Source organism: Triturus cristatus, chromosome 7 (assembly GCF_964204655.1).
Source record: "Triturus cristatus chromosome 7, aTriCri1.1, whole genome shotgun sequence".
Lineage (NCBI taxonomy): Eukaryota > Metazoa > Chordata > Amphibia > Caudata > Salamandridae > Triturus > Triturus cristatus.
The window spans coordinates 1,698,805,595-1,698,828,139 of record NC_140590.1 but is presented as its reverse complement, the minus strand read 5'-3'; the positions used below and the strand labels follow the sequence as shown (position 1 = coordinate 1,698,828,139).

The 22,545-nt window shown below is 49.2% G+C and overlaps 1 protein-coding gene across 3 annotated transcripts in view; it reads right to left on the bottom strand.

Annotated features, from left to right (window-relative positions):
• The window catches only part of RIMKLB (ribosomal modification protein rimK like family member B), a 56,793-nt gene that overhangs the window by 20,083 nt on the left and 14,165 nt on the right, over window positions 1-22,545 (bottom strand). For all 3 annotated transcript variants that reach the window (XM_085619920.1, XM_085619921.1, XM_085619922.1), the window contains exon 3: window positions 19,932-20,162. In XM_085619920.1, coding sequence (XP_085476046.1) covers window positions 19,932-20,162 — 231 coding nt within the window. The remainder of the gene's footprint in view (window positions 1-19,931; window positions 20,163-22,545) is intronic.

The following is a 22,545-nucleotide window of genomic DNA, read 5'->3' as shown; positions in this document are numbered from 1 at the left end:
CTGGCTATACCTGCTTTGGAAATGGCGTTGCCCTTGTGCTGTGGAGAAAAGGCAACGAAAAGTTGTTTTGTCTTCCTAAAGACCTTAGTTCTGTCTATATAGTACATGAGGGCTCTCTTTACATCTAGTGTATGGAGCATTCTCTCTGCTACATTCTGTGGATTTTGAAAGAAAACAGGCAGTTCAATAGTTTGATTCATGTGGAACTGCGATATTACTTTGGGCATGAATTTGGGGGATGGTACGTAGTACGACCCTGTTTGCGTGAACCTGTATGAATGGCTCTTGAATGGTTAGTGCCTGGAGTTCACTAACTCTTCTTAACGAAGTGATTGCCACTAGGAAAGCTACTTTCCAGGTGAGGAATTGAATCTCACATGAGTGGAGAGGTTCGAAGGGTGGACCCATCAGTCGGGTGAGGACCAAGTTGAGGTTCCACACCGGTGCTGGTGGGTGTCTTGGGGAAATTACTCGTTTAAGTCCCTCCAAGAAAGCTTTGATGGCAGGCACTCTGAATCAAGAGAGGTGCTGCCTGTTCTGGAGATAGGCTGCTATTGCGGTCAAGTGGACACGTATTGAGGTGTATGCCAGATTGCATCGGTATAGGTGTAAGAGGTAACAGATTATATTTTGAATGGATGCGTCTAGCGGGTTAATGTCATTGTTGTTGCAATAAATGACAAACCTCTTCCATTTAGCTGCATAGCAAGCCCTGGTAGTGGGTCTCCTGGCCTCCTTAATGATCTCCATACAGTCAGGTGGCAGGTTTAGGTAGCCAAACTCTAGGATTTCAGGAGCCAGATTGCCAGGTTCAGCTGTTGCGGATCTGGGTGCTGAATTTCTCCATGGTTCTGCGTCAAAAGCGCGGGTTTGATCCGCAGCCTTTGATGCGGCACCACGGAAAGTTCCAGAAAGGTTGTGTACCATGGCTGGCGTGCCCATGTTGGAGCAACCAGGATGAGTGTCAGTGAGTGCTGTCGCAGTTTGCGTGCCACCAGCGGTATCAATGGCGCTGGGGGAAAAGCGTACGCAAATCTGCCGGACCAGTTCATCCATATCGCATTGCCCTGCGACTGTGGATGTGGGAACCTGGCGGCAAAGCTTTGGCATTTTGCGTTTGCTTGTCGCGAATAGGTCTATCTGTGGATGACCCCACTGCTGGAAGTACGGTTGGAGTACTGATGGGTGTAACTCCCACTTGTGCATTTGGTGGCTGTGTCTGCTGAGCAGATCCGCCATCTGGTTGTCCTTGCCTGGGAGGTGTTCCGCCATGAGGAATATGTTCCTCTGAATGGCCCACTTCCACATGCTCTGAGCCAGATGAGACAACTGTGGAGAGTGTGTTCCTCCCTGCTTCTGTATGTAGTACATGGTAGTCATGTTGTCCGTCCGGATCAACACTACCTTGTTGCACAGATGTACTTTGAATGCCTTCATGGCTAGGAAGATTGCCAACAGTTCCAGAAGGTTGATGTGCATCTTCTTTTGTTGTGTTGCCCATAGTCCCTGCACTGTGTAATTGAGTACATGAGCTCCCCATCCCTGGAGACACGCGTCCGCTGTCAGTATTATTTGGGGAACAGGCTCTTGGAACGGTCGGCCCTTGCAAAGGTTTTGTGGATTCCACCAATGCAGAGAGTTGTATGCCCGACCGCTCACCAACACTAGGTCTTTCAACTGTCCTTGAGCCCGATTCCACTGACGTGCTAGGCACTCCTGAAGTGGGCGCATATGTAGTCTCGCGTGTGGGACTATGAAAATGCAGGAGGCCATCATGCCTATCAACTGCATGAACACTCGCGCAGGAAGGGAGAGTTGGGGTTTGAACTTGGAAATCAGCATTTGCATGCTGCTGATCCTCACTAAATTTGGCTGAGCTGTGGCTGCCAGAGTGTTTATGGTCGCACCTAGGTACTGTTGTACGTGTGCGGGTTGGAGATGTGATTTTGGGTAATTTAGTGAGAATCCCAGACTGTGAAGGAGCTGAATGGTGCGGGACATGTGGCTGGCACATTGCTGGGCTGACTTTGCCTGAACAAGCCAGTCGTCAAGGTAAGGGTAGACGTGAATGTGTTGCCTCCGTAGATGTGCAGCCACGGTAGCTAGGCACTTTGTGAAAACTCTGGGTGCTGTTAATCCGAAGGGGAGGACTTTGAATTGATAGTGCTGACCCTGAATGGTGAACCGGAGATATTTTCTGTGTGACGGGTGTATGGGTATGTGGAAATACGCATCTTTGAGGTCCAGCGTGGCTAGGAAATCTCCCTGTCTGAGGAGTGGGAGAACCTGCTGCAGGGTGAGCATGTGAAAATGCTCTGAGAGAATGTAGTGGTTGAGGGGTCTCAGGTCTAGAATAGGTCTGAGTAACCCGTCCTTTTTTGGTATTAAGTACAGAGAGTACACCCCTGTTCCCTGCTGGTGTACGGGCACGACCTCTATTGCGCCTTTTTGCAGCATACTTAGCACCTCCTGCTGTAATAACGCTAAGTGCTCTGAGGACATAGGACGGTGCCTTGGCGGTATGGTGGGTGGAGTGGCAGTTAATTCGAGACAGTAACCGTGTTGGATAACATCTTTGACCCACCTGTCTGTGGTGATGGAATCCCACGTGGACAGGAACCGCTGGAGTCTCCCCCTGACAGGTGTTATGTGGTCGGGGGGGAAGGGAGAGGGCGTCCCTGTTTGTTCTTGGGGGGAGGACCTGGTATTGCCGTAACCACGTCCTCTGCCCTTGGTGCTGGAGCCACGATATCCACCTCGGGCGTTTTTATCGTAGGAACCCTGTGTGCCCCCTTTATTGTAGGTTTGTTGTGCCCCCTGTCCTCTACCTGCACCTCTATTTCCGGGGCGACGAAAGGAGCCACAACGAAAAGTCTGCGTTTGCAGAGCCCCCCATTGACTTCGCAGTGTCCGTGTCTTTTTTTTATCTTTTCTAAGGTGGTGTCAACCTCCGGTCCAAATAAGTAGTCGGGGTTGACCGGCTGATTGAGTATGTTATTTTGGACTTCCCAGTTTGAATCCGGAGATTCGTAACCAGGCGTGTCGTCGTAGCATGACGCTAGTGTTTATTGCCCTTGCAGCTGTGTCTGCGGCATCCAGTGCACACTTGATGGATGAGTTTGTGAGCAGTTGTCCCTCCCTGATCAGGAGCTCCGCTGCCTCTTTGTACTCCTCTGGCAGGTGTTGGAGTAGGGTCTCTAATGTGTCATAGTGTGAACGGTCGTAGCGAGCTAGGAGGGCCTGTGTATTGGCGATGCGCCATATGTTTGCTGCCTGGGCTGCAATCCGTTTGCCGGAGGTTTCTAGAACCTTGGACTCTTTGTCCGGGGGAGGAGCATCACCAGTTGTCTGCGAGTGTGCTCGTTTGCGAGCATTGGCAACTACAATGGAGTCCAGAGGCAACTGGCTGCTAATGAACGTGGGGTCCCCAGGTGCGGGTTTGTATTTTTTCTCGAACCTGGGGTTTATGACCCGTGCCCTGGTGGTTTCTTTGAAAATGTCCTTTGCTGGCTTTAGGACACCCTTTAACATGGGCAGAGTTTTAACAGTCCTCTCTGAGGATGCAAAAGTGTCCACTAAGAAATCATCCTCGATAGTGTCTGAGTGGAGTCGCACTCCATGATTGGCTGCGGCACGTTCAATGAGGGCGTTGAATGCAGCAGTGTCCTCTGTGGGGGACGTTTTTGCGCCATAAAGTTGCGTGTCCTGTGTATCCAGGGCGGCACCAGGCTCTACGGGGTCATCCCAGACCTGATCAGGGTCTTGCTGGCCGTCAGGGTCCATGTCTTCGGGGTAGATGGTGTCGTCACCCATGTAGTCCTCCACTGCAGCCGTGTCGGAGTGCGTTGGAGAGAATGATGGATATGTGTAAGAGGTGTGGATGCGTTCATAAAGAACTGGTTCCGATTCCGCCGGCATTTTTTGTTTTAGCGGGATCCTATAAGAGTCCAAAGCGTGCCCTGAAGTGATCTTCCGCTTTTGGAGCATAAGCCTGCCGGTGTCGGCGTCGATGAAGTGGGACGGCGATGTCCCAGTAGTCGAGTGTTCGGTAGATGGGGACCTTGTCTGTGTGACGCGGGTTCTGATTTCGAACATTTTTGGCGCTGTGGATGGCGGCAGACCAAAGGTGATGTTGGCCGGTGCCGAAGGTGCCTTCTGTGCCCGTTTAGGTTCGGAGCCCGACGAGGTCTGGAGGGCTGCCTTTTCCCTGATGCGTTTCAAGGACGCTGCCACTTGTTGCACCTGGAACGCTGATGGTTCTTTGGCGCCGATAGGTTCCGTATCGGCAGGCGTGGACTTCTTCGAAGTCACCGGGTCATCGAGCCGATGAGGGGTAGGAGCCGACGACGGCGGCGATGAATGTACCTTAGCCGCTGCCTTCGAGGTGGATAGCGATGCAGTGGCCATTTTCACCTTGATTGCTGGTGCCGATTTTTTCGGTGCCGGGGGCCTCGGCGCTTTGACGGTACCGATAGATTTCCTTTTTGGGTCTGCGCCGACATCGGCTGCAGCGAGTTCGGCACCGAAGTCCCGTTTGGTGCGGTCGGAGCCGACGGGTTTGGCTGGCGTCGAAGGTGTGGTGGTCCTCGAGCCGACCAGTGTCAGTTTCACTTTCGGTTTCTGTTGAACCGGTGCGATGAGTGGTTTCGGTTTCGTGGCAGAGAAACTAGTCTTTTTAGGTGACAATGGCTCTTGCTGAATGTCCGTGGCCGGGCTAGAGGGCGGTGCTGAGGAACTGCGGGATTGGTCTTGAGTAAGGCCCGAAGGCGATCCCTCGACCGGAGCCGTCGACTGACCCATTGGGATATCCTCCATTTGGACGGGTAGGCCTTGCTCCTCACTGGAGCTACCTTCTTCGGCCCCCAAGGCCTCATCGTAGTCTCCTACCTCATTGTCCGCTTCTTCCCTGTGAAAAAGCTCTTCTTCGACATCTTCCGATCGTGAACCGTGTTCGGAAGTGGGGCTGGAGGGTGTATTTTCCACGCTTGACATCTTCGTCCTCTGTGCTGAAGATGTTGGCCGGGGCCGCTTGCTGCGCTTCCAGTCGCGCGGCTCGTCGATTCCGTAGAGTCTTCTTGGATCGGAATCGGGCACAGGCCATGCATTTCGATTCGTCATGATCCGGTGAGAGGCATTTGTTACACACCGGGTGGACGTCGATATGGGGGTATTTGGCGTGGCAAACAGGACACCGCTTGAATGGGGTCCTCGATTCCATCGTCTAAGTTCGGTCGATGTTCGGATTGAATGGATCCGAAAAGTTGTTAAAATCGCGAAACTAGTCTGTAAACTGTCGATACCGATCGCAAACAGTACCGTCGAAAACTAAAGGCCTTTTGGCCTGAAACTAGGTTTTCCTAATTTGAGTCAAGATAAGCACATCCGAACCCAATGGCGGAAAAAAACAATCTGAGGATGGAGAGGATGCCCATGCGCACTGTAGTCCAGGGGAGGAGTCACCTATCTCAGGATACTTCGAAGACTCTTCCAGGACAACAACGTGCAAACATCCGGACCCAACACTAGGCGGCGATCTATGCACAGATATGAATTCAGCAGCCCACATGCCTCGAACCTTGTGTTTTAGTTCATAGAAAACAAATCACATTACCCTATCTGTTCCTATTCATGCAGAGAATTGTTCATTGTTGTGGGCGAAGAGCAGGTGGGAGAGAAACAGCCATGACTTTGCCCCTACTCCAAGGGAACGATCTTGATGAGCCCACCATTGACCACGATTCCTGATGTCGGAGTTTAGGAACTGGCCATTGAGAAAAAATTGGGTTTAATAGACACCAAGTCCACTAGTACATTTTTGTTCTTTTGACTACAGGGATTATTCTGTACAGGTTAACATGGGTTCGTTTGACCGGCTAGTCCAGATGTATGAGGTCAGAGAGCAGCAGCTCCAGTCTGGTTGCTAATACCTTGGAGGAGAGCTTGGTGTTGACACCGCAATGTTACGGGTCTGACACAATGTGCAGCAACTTTACTAGGCTTCAGGACTAAGGCTACATGTACTTCTCCCATTGTATGGGTCATTTTCCCTTCTTTGCTAGTATATTCAATGGCTCTATATGGATGGTGCTAATCTTATAAGGTTTATAAAAGCCATCTGGATTCCAAAGTGTCTCAATATCGTTAGTCAGGCGAGAACAGTCTAATCTCCATTACATTTGGACTGAGCCCGGTACGGATTTATGCATGTATAACGTTTGATAGGAGTCACTCATAGCCATCTGTCCTGGAAGGGGGGTGCTTGATATCTCCTTCGTAACTGCTCCATCCTTTGTCAGAGTTAAGCAAGTCTGTTGTGGACTCATTCAAATCCAGAGTGGGCCTGCTTCTTTACACTTACCATAATAAGTAGGGACTTGAACATATGCCTTTAATCTGGTGTATATTTGGGTCCTCTTCAGCGTTAACGTTCTTCCTTCAGTATATCTTGTTAGTCCTTACTGAATCACCCTCACTGGTGGAAAAGACAAATCTTAAGAGCATAGTCCATCTTCCATGCTGACACCAAACGGAAGTAGAAGAAAACTATGAAGTAGTTTATTTTCCCTGTCCGAGAGGTTGGGAAACTGCATTTCTCCAGACCCACCCCTTTAAAAGTGGGGGCTTCTCCCCTACCACGTGCATATCTGCAAGGGAACCAAAACGATGAACCTGAAAAATTCAGTCACTGGAAACTTTCTTTCACATCTGTTTTTGAACCTGTGAAAGGTACCCATTACTACTCATGCAAAGACCGTGAAATACGTATATGGTGAAAGATCTGTCACATCAACTTAAGAGCTCATCCTGTAGGATTTTCACTTCGAACACACACACACACATATATATATGCTGGTTAACCCAGACTAATCTAGCCTATATCCCCAATGTTCTGCTTGCCGCTTTAAGGGAAGTATTCATGTGCAATGTATTTTCTTCTGAGTATTCTGCTAACTTAACTTCTTTAGTGACCTATTATAGTTTGTAATATTTTTGATCTGGCTTACAAGTAAAAGTTTGATATTGCTGTAGTGGTGTTGTATTTTATTTCTATATATTTTACCATTGTATATTTATGGTTTTTACTGTGTCTTAATACTTTTGTGCTTTTTGCATATGGTATAAATCCTTGTAGTATTTATTGTGCTTAGTTATACCTTAATGATTGTTATGCACAGCTTTGTGTTTTTATTTTAAGCATTTTAAATTAACATTGTCTGTACTGTATTTTATGATTATTTTAATCGAAATAAAGACCATGAAATGATTTTGTAGACTCAAATGTATCAAAGATCACAGATCAATTGATAAAGCCAAGCTTTGCAGCTAACTACTCACAAAAGGGGTTCTCCTACTGCCAAAGTTCTAGCCTGAGACTTTAAAGATCTTGGACTACAACCTAAATTTGAAGAGGAAGTGGTATCCTTTCAGGTTCTGTCCTTTAGCGGGGTACAAGTTCTTGTTGGGGTTCAAGATGTACATTTCCTTGTAGGTAGTTATTGGTATTTGTAGAGCATAAACCTTGTTAGAACAAGAGTGGGAGCCTGTCTTCGTGGCTCGGGATAATTTGCAAGCTACTGCAAGATGGTTTAGGAACAGAAAACACATGGGAGGCTGCTCTGAAACTTTTTATGGAACAACCTGCAAACTGCCCATCAACTCAAAGCGCAGTCAGAGGAGCAGGAAAAGTCCTGAAAAATAGCATGGTGGTTGGCTGCAATTTATTCATGTTACCAGGAGCTGGAATGACAGAACGTTATCTTCACTTCGTTTCTCATCTGGTAGTATCCCAGGGTATAACCAAAGGAAATGATGGACAGAGTGTTGAACATTGCAAGCACTCACCCCCAGTCAACTGATCTGGGTTTAATCCATCACCGTTCTTTAGCCCACTCTGCCACCCCAGTTCAGACATGGCCATATGCAAATCAGTCTGACCCTGTGCCTCATGGGAACAGTCCAGCCCGAACTGCCAAGCCACTGTCTTCCCTGGACCGGAAACAAGCTTCCTAGGACTGGTTTCTGGAATTTCAGCCGTCTTCAGCCAGGCTTGCTTGAATCCAGTGGCAAAGTGAGTCCCTTTGCCACTGGCTGGCCACAAGCCTGGCTGAAGACTGCTGAAATGCCAGAAACCGGTCCTAGGAAGCTTGTTTCCGGTCCAGGGAAGACATGGCTTGGCAGTTCGGGCTGGACTGTTCCCATGAGGCACAGGGTCAGACTGATTTGCATATGGCCATGTCTGAACTGGGGTGGCAGAGTGGGCTAAAGAACGGTGATGGATTAAACCCAGATCAGTTGACTGGGGGTGAGTGCTTGCAATGTTCAACACTCCGTCCATCATTTCCTTTGGTTTTTGCAGTATCCCAGGGTATGCCAAAAGCTTCCAGAAATGAAGTGTCAGCCTGATGGGCAGAGGTGCTGATATGATGGCTTTGTGAGTTATGCAGCCAGTTATGAATATGATGCAAGCTGGCAAAGGGAATCCAGAGTTCCTTCAGGGCAGGAGTGTTATGGTCATATTTTATCAAGAATGGTATATTGCGGCATGCAGGATGCAGTTTGGGTGTCAATGTGAAAACCTGGGAGGCTCCAGAACAAGGCACTGCCATCATCCAGCTCCAAAAGTACAAGGACTTGAAAAGCATTTCTGTAGGTTGCTAGTGGGAAGAAGGTTTTCACTTCAATACTGAAACATTACCAGGCAGTGTCTTTTTGGTGATGTGCCCATTGAGGGGGAGGTCGGTGTCCAAGGTGGATCAGTGTGACTTTGCATTGACTGAAAAAAGTTGGTGTTCAAATTCAACTAGGTTTGTGTCATCAGAAGTGGCAAGAATTGAGGCTTTTTGGAATATTTGAGGTATGTGCCCGAGAACTGAAGACTGATCACGCAAAAGAAAGGAACACAAGCCAACGAAAGTGGAGTGTCTTTCTGCCGCTGCTCTTTTCCGAGAGATCTGTTGCCTCGACTTCTTATGCCTTCGAATTAGATCTTAATAGGAGCCTCTCACTTTTGACCTCACACCATTCAAAGTCTAGATTATTTGGATGGTGACTGCATGCCAGACTAATCTATTGAATATGCTACTTACCAGTATGCATCTGTTCTTGGCATGTAGGGCTGCTGACATTCATATCTGTGCATAGATCGCCGCCTAGTGTTGGGTCCGGATGTTTGCACGTTGTTGTCCTGGAAGAGTCTTCGAAGTATCCTTGGATAGGTGACTCCTCCCCTGGACTACAGTGCGCATGGGCATCCTCAGATTGTTTTTCGCCATTGTGGCAGTGATGGAGTAGATACAGAAAGTGATGACCATGCTTGCAGTAATTCTGAGAGCTGCAGCTGCGACAGGCGCCGGGGAGGAGGGAGGGCGATATGAATGTCAGCAGCCCTACATGCCAAGAACAGATGCATACTGGTAAGTAGCATATTCAGTTCGAGGCATGTGGGCTGCTGAATTCATATCTGTGCATAGAATACATAGCAGTGCCCTCTATTAGCGGCGGCTACCCGTGCCAGCTGCAGCGGTCTGAAAAAGTGTCTTGAGAACAGCCTGTCCTACAGCTGCCTGCTGTTTTGATTGCACATCTACACAATAGTGTTTTGTAAATGTGTGTGTAGTGGACCATGTGGCTGCTCTGCATATATCATGCAGGGGAATATTTCCTAGGAAGGCCATGGAAGCCCCCAACTTACGTGTTGAGTGGGCTCGTGGTGGAATAGTTAATGTGCGTTTTGCCTTTTGATAACAGATTTGAATACACTTAACTATCCATCTGGCTATCCCTGCTTTGGAGATGGCGTTACCTTTGTGGTGTGGGGCAAAGGCAACGAACAGTTGTTTTGTCTTCCTGAATGGTTTAGTCCTGTCGATGTAGTACATGAGGGCCCTCCGTACATCTAGTGTATGTAGCGCCCTTTCTGCAACAGTTTGTGGGTTTTGGAAGAAAACGGGCAGTTCAATAGTCTGATTCATGTGGAACTGCGATATTACCTTGGGCATGAATTTGGGGTTGGTACGTAGTACGACCCTGTTGGCGTGAACCTGAATAAATGGCTCTTGAACGGTTAGTGCCTGGAGTTCACCAACTCTTCTTAGGGAAGTGATCGCTACTAGGAAGGCCACTTTCCAGGTAAGGAATTGAATCTCGCATGAGTGTAGAGGTTCAAAGGGTGGACCCATCAGGCGTGTGAGGACCAAGTTGAGGTTCCACATTGGAGCCGGTGGGTGACTGGGTGGAATGACCCGTTTGAGCCCTTCCAAGAATGCTTTGATGGCAGGCACTCTGAATAGAGAGAGGTGCTGCCTGGTTTGCAGGTAGGCTGATATTGCGGTCAAATGGACACGTATAGAGGTGTACGCCAGATTGCATCGGTATAGGTGTAAGAGGTAACAGATGATGTTGTGGATGGATGCGTCCAGCGGGTTGATGTCATTATTACCGCAATAAATGACGAACCTTTTCCATTTGGCTGCATAGCAAGCCCTGGTAGTGGGTCTCCTGGCCTCCTTGATGATGTCCATACAGTCAGGTGGCAGGTTGAGATAGCCAAACTCTAGGACTTCAGGAGCCAGATCGCCAGGTTCAGCTGTTGCGGATCTGGGTGCTGAACCTCTCCATGGTTCTGCGTCAAATGCGCGGGTTTGATCCGCAGCCTTTGATGCGGCACCACGGAGAGTTCGAGGAAGGTGGTGTACCACGGCTGGCGTGCCCACGTGGGAGCAACTAGGACGAGTGTCAGGGAGTGTTGTCGTAGTTTGCGAGCCACCAGCGGTATCAGCGGCGCTGGGGGAAAAGCGTACGCAAATCTGCCGAACCAGTTCATCCATATCGCATTGCCCTGCGACTGCGGATGTGGGAATCTGGCGGCGAAGCTTTGGCATTTTGCGTTTGCTTGTCGCGAATAGGTCTATCTCTGGATGACCCCACTGCTGGAAGTACGGTTGGAGTACTGATGGGTGTAACTCCCACTCGTGCATCTGGTGGCTGTGTCTGCTGAGCAGATCCGCCATCTGGTTGTCCTTGCCAGGGAGGTGTTCCGCCATGAGGAACATGTTCCTCTGAATGGCCCACTTCCACATGCTCTGAGCCAGATGAGACAACTGTGGAGAGTGTGTTCCTCCCTGCTTCTGTATGTAGTACATGGCGGTCATGTTGTCCGTCCGGATCAACACGACTTTGTTGCACAGATGTACTTTGAATGCCTTCATGGCCAGGAAGATTGCCATCAGTTCCAGAAGGTTGATGTGCATCTTCTGTTGTGTCGTCCATAGTCCCTGCACTGTGTAGTGGAGTACATGAGCTCCCCATCCCTGGAGAGACGCGTCCGCTGTCAGTACTATTTGCGGAACAGGCTCTTGGAACGGTCGGCCCTTGCAAAGGTTTTGTGGATTCCACCAATGCAGAGAGTTGTATGCCCGACCGCTCACCAACACTAGGTCTTTCAACTGTCCTTGAGCCTGATTCCACTGACGTGCTAGGCACTCCTGAAGTGGGCGCATATGTAACCTTGCGTGCGGGACTATGAAGATGCAGGAGGCCATCATGCCTATCAACTGCATAAACACTCGCGCTGGAAGCGAGTGATTGTGTTTGAACTTGGAGATCAGCAGTTGTATGCTGTTGATCCTCACTAAATTTGGCTGAGCTGTGGCCGCCAGAGTGTCTATAGTCGCACCTAGGTACTGTTGTACGTGTGCGGGCTGGAGATGGGACTTTGGGTAATTTAGTGAGAATCCCAGACTGTGAAGAAGGTGAATGGTGCGGGACATGTGGCTTGCACATTGCTGGGCTGACTTCGCTTGAACGAGCCAGTCGTCTAGGTAGGGGTAGACTTGTATATGCTGCCTCCGTAAATGTGCTGCCACCGTAGCTAGGCACTTCGTGAAAACCCTGGGCGCTGTTGTCACGCCGAAGGGAAGGACCTTGAACTGATAGTGCTGCCCCTGAACAGTGAACCTGAGGTATTTTTTGTGTGAGGGGTGGATGGGTATGTGAAAGTACGCATCCTTGAGGTCCAGTGAGGCTAGGAAGTCTCCCTGCTTGAGAAGCGGAAGGACTTGCTGTAGGGTGAGCATGTGAAAGTGCTCCGAAAGAATGTACTGGTTCAGGGGTCTCAGGTCTAATATAGGCCTGAGCGACCCGTCCTCCTTTGGAATTAAAAAGTAGAGGGAGTACACCCCTGTACCCTGCTCGTGGATGGGGACGACCTCTATAGCGCCTTTTAGAAGCATACTTTGCACCTCTTGCTGTAAGAGCGTTAAGTGCTCTGAGGACATAGGACGGTTTCTTGGTGGTATTGTGGGTGGAGTGGAGGTTAACTCCAGACAGTAACCGTATTTTATAATATCTTTGACCCACCTGTCCGTGGTGATGGAGTTCCACGTGGACAGGAACCTTTGTAGCCTTCCACCGACAGGTGTTACGTGGTCGGGAGGAAGGGAGAGGGCGTCACTGCTTGTTCTTGGGGGAGGACCTGGTGTTGCCGTAGCCACGTCCTCTGCCCTTTGTACTGGAGCCACGATATCCACCTCGGGTGTTTTTATCGTAGGTGGTCTGTGTATTGCCTTTGTTATACGTTGGTTGTGACCCCTGTCCTCTACCTGCCCCCTTGTTTCCAGGGCGACGAAAGGAGCCGCTCCGAAAGGACTGAGTTTGGAGGGCGCCCATGGACTTTGCAGTGTCCGTGTCCTTTTTTATCTTTGAGGGTGGTGTCAACCTCTGGGCCGAATAAATAGTCGGGGTTGACGGGCTGGTTCAGTATGTTATTTTGTACCTCAGGCTTGAATCCTGAGATTCGTAGCCAGGCATGTCGTCGCAGCATGACGCTTGTGTTTATGGCCCTGGCAGCCGTGTCTGCAGCGTCTAGTGCACATTTGATGGAAGCATTTGTGAGTAGCTGCCCCTCTCTGATAAGAATTTCTGCACCTTCTTTGAACTGGTCAGGGAGATGTTGGAGTAGTTGTTCCAATGTATCATAGTGCGCTCTATCGTAGCGAGCGAGGAGCGCTTGAGTGTTGGCTATGCGCCATATGTTGGCAGCCTGGGCGGCAACTCGCTTGCCGGAGGTCTCTAGCACCTTGGACTCTTTGTCCGGGGGAGGAGCGTCACCTGTCGTTTGCGAGTGTGCCCTCTTGCGAGCATTCGCTACGACGATGGAGTCGAGTGGTAATTGTCCTTTGATGTAAGTAGGATCCCCAGGTGCTGATCTGTATTTTTTATCAATCCTGGGGTTTATCACTCGTGCCCTGGTGGGTTCCTTGAAAATGTCCTTAGCTGGTTTGAGGACCCCCTTCAGCATTGGCAGAGTTTTTACATGCCTTTCTGAGGATGCAAAAGTGTCCATTAGAAAGTCATCCTCGATGGTATCTGAGTGAAGCTGTACCCCATGGTTATTTGCAGCACGTTCAATAAGAGCGTTGAAAGCCGCAGTATCCTCCGTGGGAGATGTTTTTGCCCCATAGAGTTGTGGGTCCTGTGTATCGAGAGGTGCACTGGGGTCTGCAGGGTCGCCCCAAGTTTGATCAGGGTCCTGCTGGTCATCAGGGTCTGTGTCTACATGGTAGGGTGCTTGGTCATCCATGTAGTCCTCCAATGCATCCGTGTCGGAGCGCGTGGGGGAGAACCGGCGTGGATCCTGGTAGGAGGAATGGAACGGTTCATAAAGGAGAGGTTCTGAGTCCACCGGCAGCTTCCTTTTTAGTGGGATCCTGAAAGGGTCCAATGGCGGTTCCGAAGTTATTCTTCGGTCGTGGAGAATCATCCTGCCAGTGTCGGCGTCGATGACCCGTGACGGAGACGTCTCGTCCGGTGGAGCCGGAGTCTGGGTAACCCGTGTCCTGAGTTGGAACATCTTCGGGATTGTTGACGGAGGCAAGCCGAAGGTAATGTTGGCTGGCCCCGTAGAGGTTGCTGGAGCTCCGATCGGGCCGGAACCCGACGGGTCTTTGAGGGCCGCCTTGGTTTTGTTGCTTTGCGTCGCAGCAGGCCGCACTTGGGGCGCCTTTGAGGCTTTGGCACCGGGCAGGTTCGTAGAGCCGGGCGTGGATTTTTTCGGTGCCGGCGGGTCCTCGAGTCGAGGTGTGGAGATCACCGTCGACGTCCTCGATAGGTGAGGCATCGGCGTCGTCGAGGGAGCGACGCGAGGCGAAGCGGGCGGTATTGCCCTCGGTGTTGTTGGCGTCGGTAGCCGAGTAGGTTTCTCGGTGCCGATGGCCTTTTTCCGCTTGTCGACTCCGATGTCGCCCGATTCCAGTTCGGCACCATAGTCCCTCTTGGTGCGGTCGGTGCCGACGCGTTGCGTTGGCGTCGAAGGCGTGGAAGGCCTCGATCCCACTAGCGCTACTTTCAGTTTCGGTTTCGTATGAACCGGAGCAGCTTTCGGTTTTGTGGTAGGGAAACCAGCTGGCTTATGCAGCAATGGCTGCTGCTGAACGTCCCGAGGCCGGGCCCGAGGGCGGGGCCGAAGAACTACGGGATGGGTCTCGGGTAAGGCCCGAAGGCGATCCCTCGACCGGAGCCAAAGGCTGTGGCGCTGGTGTTTCTTCGGTTTGAACAGGTAGGCCTTGTTCATCATTGGAGCTACTCTCTTCGGCCCCTAAGGCCTCCTCGTCGTCTCCTACCTCGGTGTCGTCTTCACCTCTGTGGAAGAGTGACTCGTCGCCCTCGTCCGATCCGGGGTCGTGTTCGGAAACGGGACTGGAGGGTATGACTTCCAATTCTTCGACGTCGGCCTCGAAGATGTCTGTTGGGGCCGGTGTCGCGTGCCGCGCCTCGAGTCTCGCCGCTCTTCGGTTCCTTAGAGTCTTTTTGGACCGGAACCGGGCACAGGCCATGCATGTCGATTCGTCGTGGTCCGGCGAAAGGCATTTGTTGCACACCGGATGGACGTCGATGTGTGGGTACTTCGCATTGCATACCGGACACCTTTTGAATGGCGTCCTGGATTCCATCGTCGAAGTAGTCGATGGACAGGTAAATGCGAAGAAGTCGGTGCTGAAAGTTAGTAAACTAGCAAAATGCTATCGAAACCCGATCGATAAACAGTACCGACGCGAACTAAAGGCCTTTTGGCCTCGACCAAATATTTTCCTAACTTGAGCTAAGATAGCACATCCGAACCCAATGGCGGAAAAAAACAATCTGAGGATGGAGAGGATGCCCATGCGCACTGTAGTCCAGGGGAGGAGTCACCTATCCAAGGATACTTCGAAGACTCTTCCAGGACAACAACGTGCAAACATCCGGACCCAACACTAGGCGGCGATCTATGCACAGATATGAATTCAGCAGCCCACATGCCTCGAACATTATGTAAATGTCATAACTGGAGATCCTAACAGAGTGAATGCACCGTTGTCCCGCTGACCTCTGATAGCACCAAACAGATCTTCTCTGATGCAAAAAGGATTGTTATTGCCAGAATCGAGTTTTTTATTTTCAGTCTTTAAAGTCGACGGCAAGGAAAAAGGGGTGTCAAATAGTGGTTTGGAGTGCTTACATCCCCAACCAACTTAAACGACCCAGAACTTCAGTACTCTTAAATATTTTTTAGGAAACGAGGACAATGACAGACGTAGCATGGAGGGATAGGACAAAAAGGACAGTCAACTGCGACACATTTTGGCCTATCACACAAACAGCAAAGGCATTTTCCAACAAGCAATTCAAACTCCGGCAGAAAAAGCCTTTGAAAAAGAGCAGAGGTAACACCCATACTGTTAGTGTTTTTCAAGTCTAACCGAAGGCCATATATTTCAACTTATTTTATTTGGTTACCCACTGCCCCAGTTAAAACTAGCAAAACATACATCTTGAAGGCACCAGTGCGATTCTAGTGCTGATCGAGTTTTAAAATATTTTTTAGAACGACCAAAATGGTTTAATTCTAGATATTTAAAAAATTCATCAATAATAGGCCGCAGACCCGCTCCCCCTCAGTGGTCTGGAGGCTTGTGCCTCGGGATGGGGGGGGGGGGGGGGGCCTTCTCCCTGCACGCTTTTTTATTGCTAGCTTCGTGTGTCCTGCGTCCAGTGTGCCTTTGCTTCACATTCACCCTGTAGAAAGGGGGCAACGCTAATTTAAGGATTTGCAGGGAAAGGAAGAGTAGGAAAGCAGGCATCGGACATTCGGGGGCATCTGTGGCCAAGTGTTTTATAAGATGCATCTAGGTGCCTGCGCTCCGGTCGCTTAATTACTTCTGGCCCAACTACAGGCCATATTAGCTCTCCTAAACTTAAAAGCTAGAAAAACTATTTAGCGCAAGAAGTCCCAGTCATCTCATTGATCTCTTCTGAAGTCTCATCCCTCTGTTTTATGCCGATCTCAAAGTAAGACAGGAAACAAGGAATAGGAGAAGTCTTCAGGTGCAAAAAGATGAGGTGAGCTTAGTTATGGTGCTGTACCAGGGCACCGTTTCACACCAGATTAATCGCTGCCCAGTGGAAGAAATGGATGTAGAGGACATAGAGGCTGTTTGAGAAACTGTTAGTATCAAGTTGGATTAGAGTTTGGTCCGAATAGTAACATGGCCCCACCTGGTGGCCAAAATGTTGCTACCATGTCAGGAGGGTCACCGTCTGAAGAGACTGAGGGATACATGCTGATCTCTGGGATGATGAATGTAGCGGTGACCCCAGTGCATTGGAGTATTCTTTGCCGGACACCACCGCTCAGAGAACAATCGAATTAGGGGGGTTAACTTAAAAATCCCCTGTGGCTATGTTTTTCATTTTTTTTCCCCTCAGTTTTATATAGCACAAACATGACTCGGTATCGGGTATCAGAGCACTTTCCACAGCACCAGTTGCGTTACATGAAGACCCATTCATCATTTTTGTTAGGCACGGGGAGATTAAGTGATTTGCCCAGAATCACAGGATGTTCAGCGTCATTGCCGAGACTTGTACCCTGTTCCCCAGATTCGAGGCCGTCCGCCATAGCCGTTAGGCCAACTCCTCTCCCCGCCATTGGACTGCCTACCTAACAGTCTTCCATTACCTGCTTTGTATAGCAGTACGCCATCTTCCAAGGGTCTCTTAACTGGGTTCAATAGACTCGCTGAATTATCTATTACCATCCACAGGGACCCAAGTCCACGTGCAGCCAATGCACTTTGACAGGGAAGGGCTTTGGGGGCACTCCGACATCTTTCTTTAGGGAAGGTCCTTTCCTCGATTTTGGCCTGGTTGAAAAAAAATCAGTGGCTTATTTTGATCAAGTATTGGATGACTTGTCCCCCATTTCGAGCAGGGTGCAGCATCTCAATTCTCTTGGCTCATGCCCACTATTTAAGGCCACTAAAGAGATTTTCAACATACCATGTTCATCCTTCCCAATCCATGCATCTGGAAACAATGCCATGCAGCCCAAAGGGCAAATGCATCTGTATTTAAGAATCCTCTTCCCATTTGTCCGGTATTAAAAAAAAGGGGTCCCTTTACCCCACGGGGCTGTAGTTTTGCAAGATGACCCTCCTAGTGCTAAACTAGCAAGGGCTAAACAAGATGGGGTTTCTGCTGTGAAGGGGGATTATCCCCCTCAGGCTGTAAATCGGGCACAATGCCAGAAAGGGAAAAAGAAAAGGGTTCAACACATTATGTAGCGTAGGTCTAAATCACTTAGGTTGCATAATGCCCTTGTAGAGTCGGCTCCCATTATTCATCCTCAAAAAGTAGGAGCTGATGAATGCTGTTCCTCATATGGGGCAGATGTTGGGAGCCCCCAGAAGTAATTAGTATTCCCATGGACCTAATCTAACAAAAGTATCTACTCTAGGCCGACATTGGCCAGAGCAGGGGCTCACGGATATGGGGGTAATCTGATAACCGTGGTGGCTCTAGCATGGAACTAGTGAAGGGTGATGCGATGGTTGACTGAGCAAAGGTGTAGAGGGTCATGGAGTTTCACAAGAGGCTGGGCAGATCTATGAAAGATTTCCCCCAGTTTCCTCTAGTTGGGGGGAGTGGGGGAGAATTGTCTCTGCACGTACTGCTCCCAAACTTGAGGACTCAATGGGGAGGCGTATCCGTATTATTCTCATCAGCACAGCTGCTTAAATCAGTGGCTGGGTCAGGTAGAATATGTATCACGAAGGGCCTGGTTCTGGTCAAGTTTCCCAGTTTGATAATAAATTGGGCCCATTGAAGAGAAGATACATCCAGCAACTCTTAGAGGATCTGCGCCTGGTATCAAGTAGAGATATCGATCAGGTGTTCTAGGGTCACATTCAGTTCTAGGATTGTTGTGAAGCTAATCTCGGCTAATACTTACGAAAAAAGGTATTTGTTTTCCCGTTTAAGTGACCACAGACTAAGTTAGACAGTCACAGAGTGGGCATCCAGGAGTCTTTTAGAGATGCATGCAGTAGTTAGTGTGCGTGTGAAATCTGAAGGATTTCACAATCTCAGTTGGTCGAGACATGGGGAGGAGAGTGATAAATATTGGAGGACTCAAGGATCAGATGTCAGGGAATCTGGAAAGGGAGAGGAGTTAGCTCCCTGGAGTTAGGTAGCAGGACCACTTAATGCCTAAAAAAAAAAAAAAAAAAAAAAAAAAAAAAACTTTCAATGTTGTAGAAGTAGCCCCCTGGGTAAAATTCCTTCCTGGAATATAGTGTGCTTAGGACAGTAATTCAAAGCTAAACTTAAATGTTTTGTATACTGATAATTTGCATACAGGAAACTGATTTGTTCGGATTTTAAAAAAGATTTTTATTTGTTCTTGTGCAGCAAAACCTATGGCAAAAGGTCACGCTAGTGGAGGTATAGCTAATTTACCTAGTAGCAGTATAAATTGGAATACTATGGTGCTTGTCCATCCTTTAATTCTTTGCATTTGAGTTCAGTTTGCACTGTAATAAGAGGATTGCAGTAATCTTCTCTTTTGGTAAATGTTTATATTCCCCTCGGAGGTCGTCTGACTCCTTAGTAGAGTCCATGTTTTCCTTTGTACATAATATTAACGTCTCTGAAGAACACTGATAATTATGGTGGAAGATGTTAAAGCTAAAATCTCGGTGTGTTCCTCTGACCTTTGGAAACTCATGAGTTGGATGAGGTGTGGAGTATCCAGAGGCAAATTTACCCGACATCGCTACCAGAGTCTGAAGTGCTAAAGTGACTGAATTTGGCTGTTTGCTGCACCATAGTAGGACGGGCTCCAGGGTCAAGAACGTGAGACCCTTTTCTGAAATATTCAGCCAAGAAACTGCTTTGGAGAATTTACAATGCATCCTTTCAATGTCCAAAATGTAATTCATACGCTTCATTTTGTTACACTTCAGTTTCATACTCTGCAAATATTTGACCAACTCTTTGGTTGCCACACCGATGACTGATTGAGAAGCAAGCACTGGCCCCATACTGGAACACAAGTGGGATGAGCAGAAACGCTCACTTTCACCACTTCTTGGTTGCTCCATACCATTTAAGATTTTTTTGGGTCAAACGTTAAAGGGTGTGGGTATGCCTTTCTCCACTCATCAGCATTAACTTGTCCAAGTAAAACATGAAAGGGGGCGGGGGGGTTCCTTACTTTAGTAATACCAGTCTTTACGTTTGCCCCTCGAAGTTCAGAGCGTTTTTTTTAAGTTAAAAAGGATGGAGAATAGTTAGATGTTTTTAACTTTGAGCAGTTCATTTTTTATAGGTTCAATATATTTGAATTCGATTCACGGAAAGCATCCACCCTCAAATATCAATCTAAACCTCTCGTGAAAATAGTCCCTTGGTACTGGTTCCTACCCCATGGTAAGCTTATCAAGACCAGCAGTCGAGACGATGCAAGAGAAACTCTGGAAACAGTTCTGCCATTACACTGCAGCATCACTCTAGGTTATTCTATACTTTCCTAGTGCATCTCCGTGCCGCTGTTAAGACAACATCCCTTAACTGCACCCAATTTAGTGAGTATGATAGAACATTTCTCAGCTTACCATAAGAGAATGTATCTGGGAGAGGCACGCCGTGCCCTGCCAGCTCCTGGAAAGTCCAAAACTTGTTGATACAGTTAAGGATGGCTTGAGGCCTGTTCATCAACCGACAGCCCATCTTCTCCAAGTGTCGCAGGACAGTGATGTCACTATCATTCTGCACCCACGGTGTCGGAACACGGACCACCACCACCTGGGGGTAGGCAGAAACCAGCTCCCCATTGATACGAAGACCTGTGAAAGAAATAGTGTGTAAAGATAATTGCTTCAGGTACGTTAAGCCCACATGAGCAACTACACCCAGTGGATAAAAGTAGTGACAAAAATAGACCTACAAGTACCAAAATAAAAAGGTTAAAGATCGTTCTGGTGTTGGGGGCTATGATTTCGGAGTAGAAATAACACTTGCAATAGCAGCTCTTCAGTTACACATAATGGGTTTCTTTAAACGTATAAGCATTATGTGCGGAATCCTGAACAAATCATTTAGAATTATAATGCTGATGCTGCCAGATGTGTAACCGGAAAGAGGCCTGCACATCACACAACTCTGTACAAAGCCTACATGTTGGCGGTCACCTACCATTGTAGCATGACTGCTCTATGCAATGCTACCAGTAGAACATTAACGGCCCCTGCTAAGAAGCCCAAACTCTACCCAGTGATGATGCGGCGATTCAATCAGTCGTCCTGGACTGAATAAAGCCGGTGTAATTCAAAGCATACCTCAGCTCCGCTGCCTGGGTGATCTAGCATACTCCCTCTCACTTGAGTTATCAGATGCGAGCCCTTCTATAGGACGTCCGAGGGTCACCTACACGAAGTATTTTACAGCTGGTAAAATAACCTGTTGCAGATACGGTGAGATAGGCCCAGAGGTGTCGGTAAGGAGTGGATCTCTCCTCTACAACAAGTCGCTTACACCGGAGACCTGCAAATCACTACTTTGAATCCTAAAGAACCAACCCGACCCTTATGGAAGGTATAAGAGTATCCTTCGATAAGGCAAGGACCGCACATAAAACCAGCAGTCACTGCAGCCTCGTGCCTATGGACGAAGGCAATATGAAGCCCCACTTGGAGCGGTCACTTGTAGCGCCATCTGCCAGTAAACGCTCCGTTTAGAAAGCGATAGCTCCAAACCCAGAAGCCTTCATCTCTGGCCGTGGATGGCAGCCAGTAAGTACGAGGCAATTAACGGAGGGCAGCGGGCGGCACGAAGCAGGGCTGCTGCAGGCTGGCACACGCCAGCAGCACACAAGGAAACTCGCCACTGCTGCGGAGCTGCGCACTTCACAGCACGTGGTTTTAGGGCCTCTCAGCCGCGAAGGCTGGCAGGGGTCGTTCTCGGTCACCACAAGTTTCCTGCTGCGCGAGTTTTTCTACCAACAAGCGTCCTTTCGAAGATGTCATGTTTGGCCGCCGTCCACATGGGCGATGGTGGGGGCAGAGGCCCAGATCCAGGCGGAGGAGCGCCACCCTCCATTTCGAGAAGGCTTCGGCAGAGCCTCCATCTTGCGCAATGCCCAAGGCGGCGTGTTTTCACTGCCAGATGCTGGTCACAGGACGCGCAGCCAGCGACGCCGCCTAGGCCCTAGCCCCGCGGTACCCTCCGAAACCAACCCCGAGCGCGGCGGCACACAGTAAACAACTCCAGCCAAGACGTCCAACTCTGGCGGGAATAGAGTTGTGGCAAACGACGTGAAGAACGAAGCCCGCCCCAGACCTCGTACCTGCGCACAGGCCTGCACCGAATATCTTTCGATCTCGGTACATAGCGATTCCTCCGTTAGTTGGCAATACCAATAGGTGCAGACTCCGTGTTCAAATGGTTTAGGGTCGGCAGATGGGTGCATGTGCATCTACCACGCCACGAACAGATGCGCGAGCGAGAACAGGTTGCACTGTATGTTATGTACTGAACAGCACATCATTACATGCCCAAGAGATGCGCCACTCAGTGATGTGCCAGTAAGCCACACTGCATTAATACCTAGTGCGTAAACGCTATACACAATTAGCGCCGCTCTCCAGCCCCCCCCCCCCCCCCCCATACAGAATTCAAAGCGATCTAGAGAAGTACTAACTAAACGCAGAGCAAGATGCTTCTTATTTCCCTCCTGCCAATACTCCCAGCCTGGGGCCTGAACAAGTCAGTCTGGAACCGAGACTTGACGTGCCCATCCAAAGATGCCAGGTCCTAGTGAGGAAGCCGTAGAGGATCAATACAGCCAACACCAAGCAGAACACAAACTGCGGGTGCAACCTCGAGGCACTGCTGTTTAAGCCACCTCCTCGGTACCAAGGAAAGGCAGTTTAACCCCCCCTCAAAAAACAGTGCCTGTGACCATAAGCAGACGGCTTCAAAATTCGTTAACTGCTTCGGAAAAGACTATCAGGATCCAAAGAATAGGTTTGCTGTAAAAACCCACAAGTCTACGAAACTGGTATGGCGCTGTGGCAGCTTTTCGTTTGAGGTAACATCTGCTCTACTTGACAACAGGGTCCTACCAGTAGCTCGAGATTAAGGCAGCTTCGGTGCACAACTCACTGAAGGGATTCACATCAGCAGGTGTACGATGCCCAACTGCAGATTCACAGGGATAGGGCCACCCCT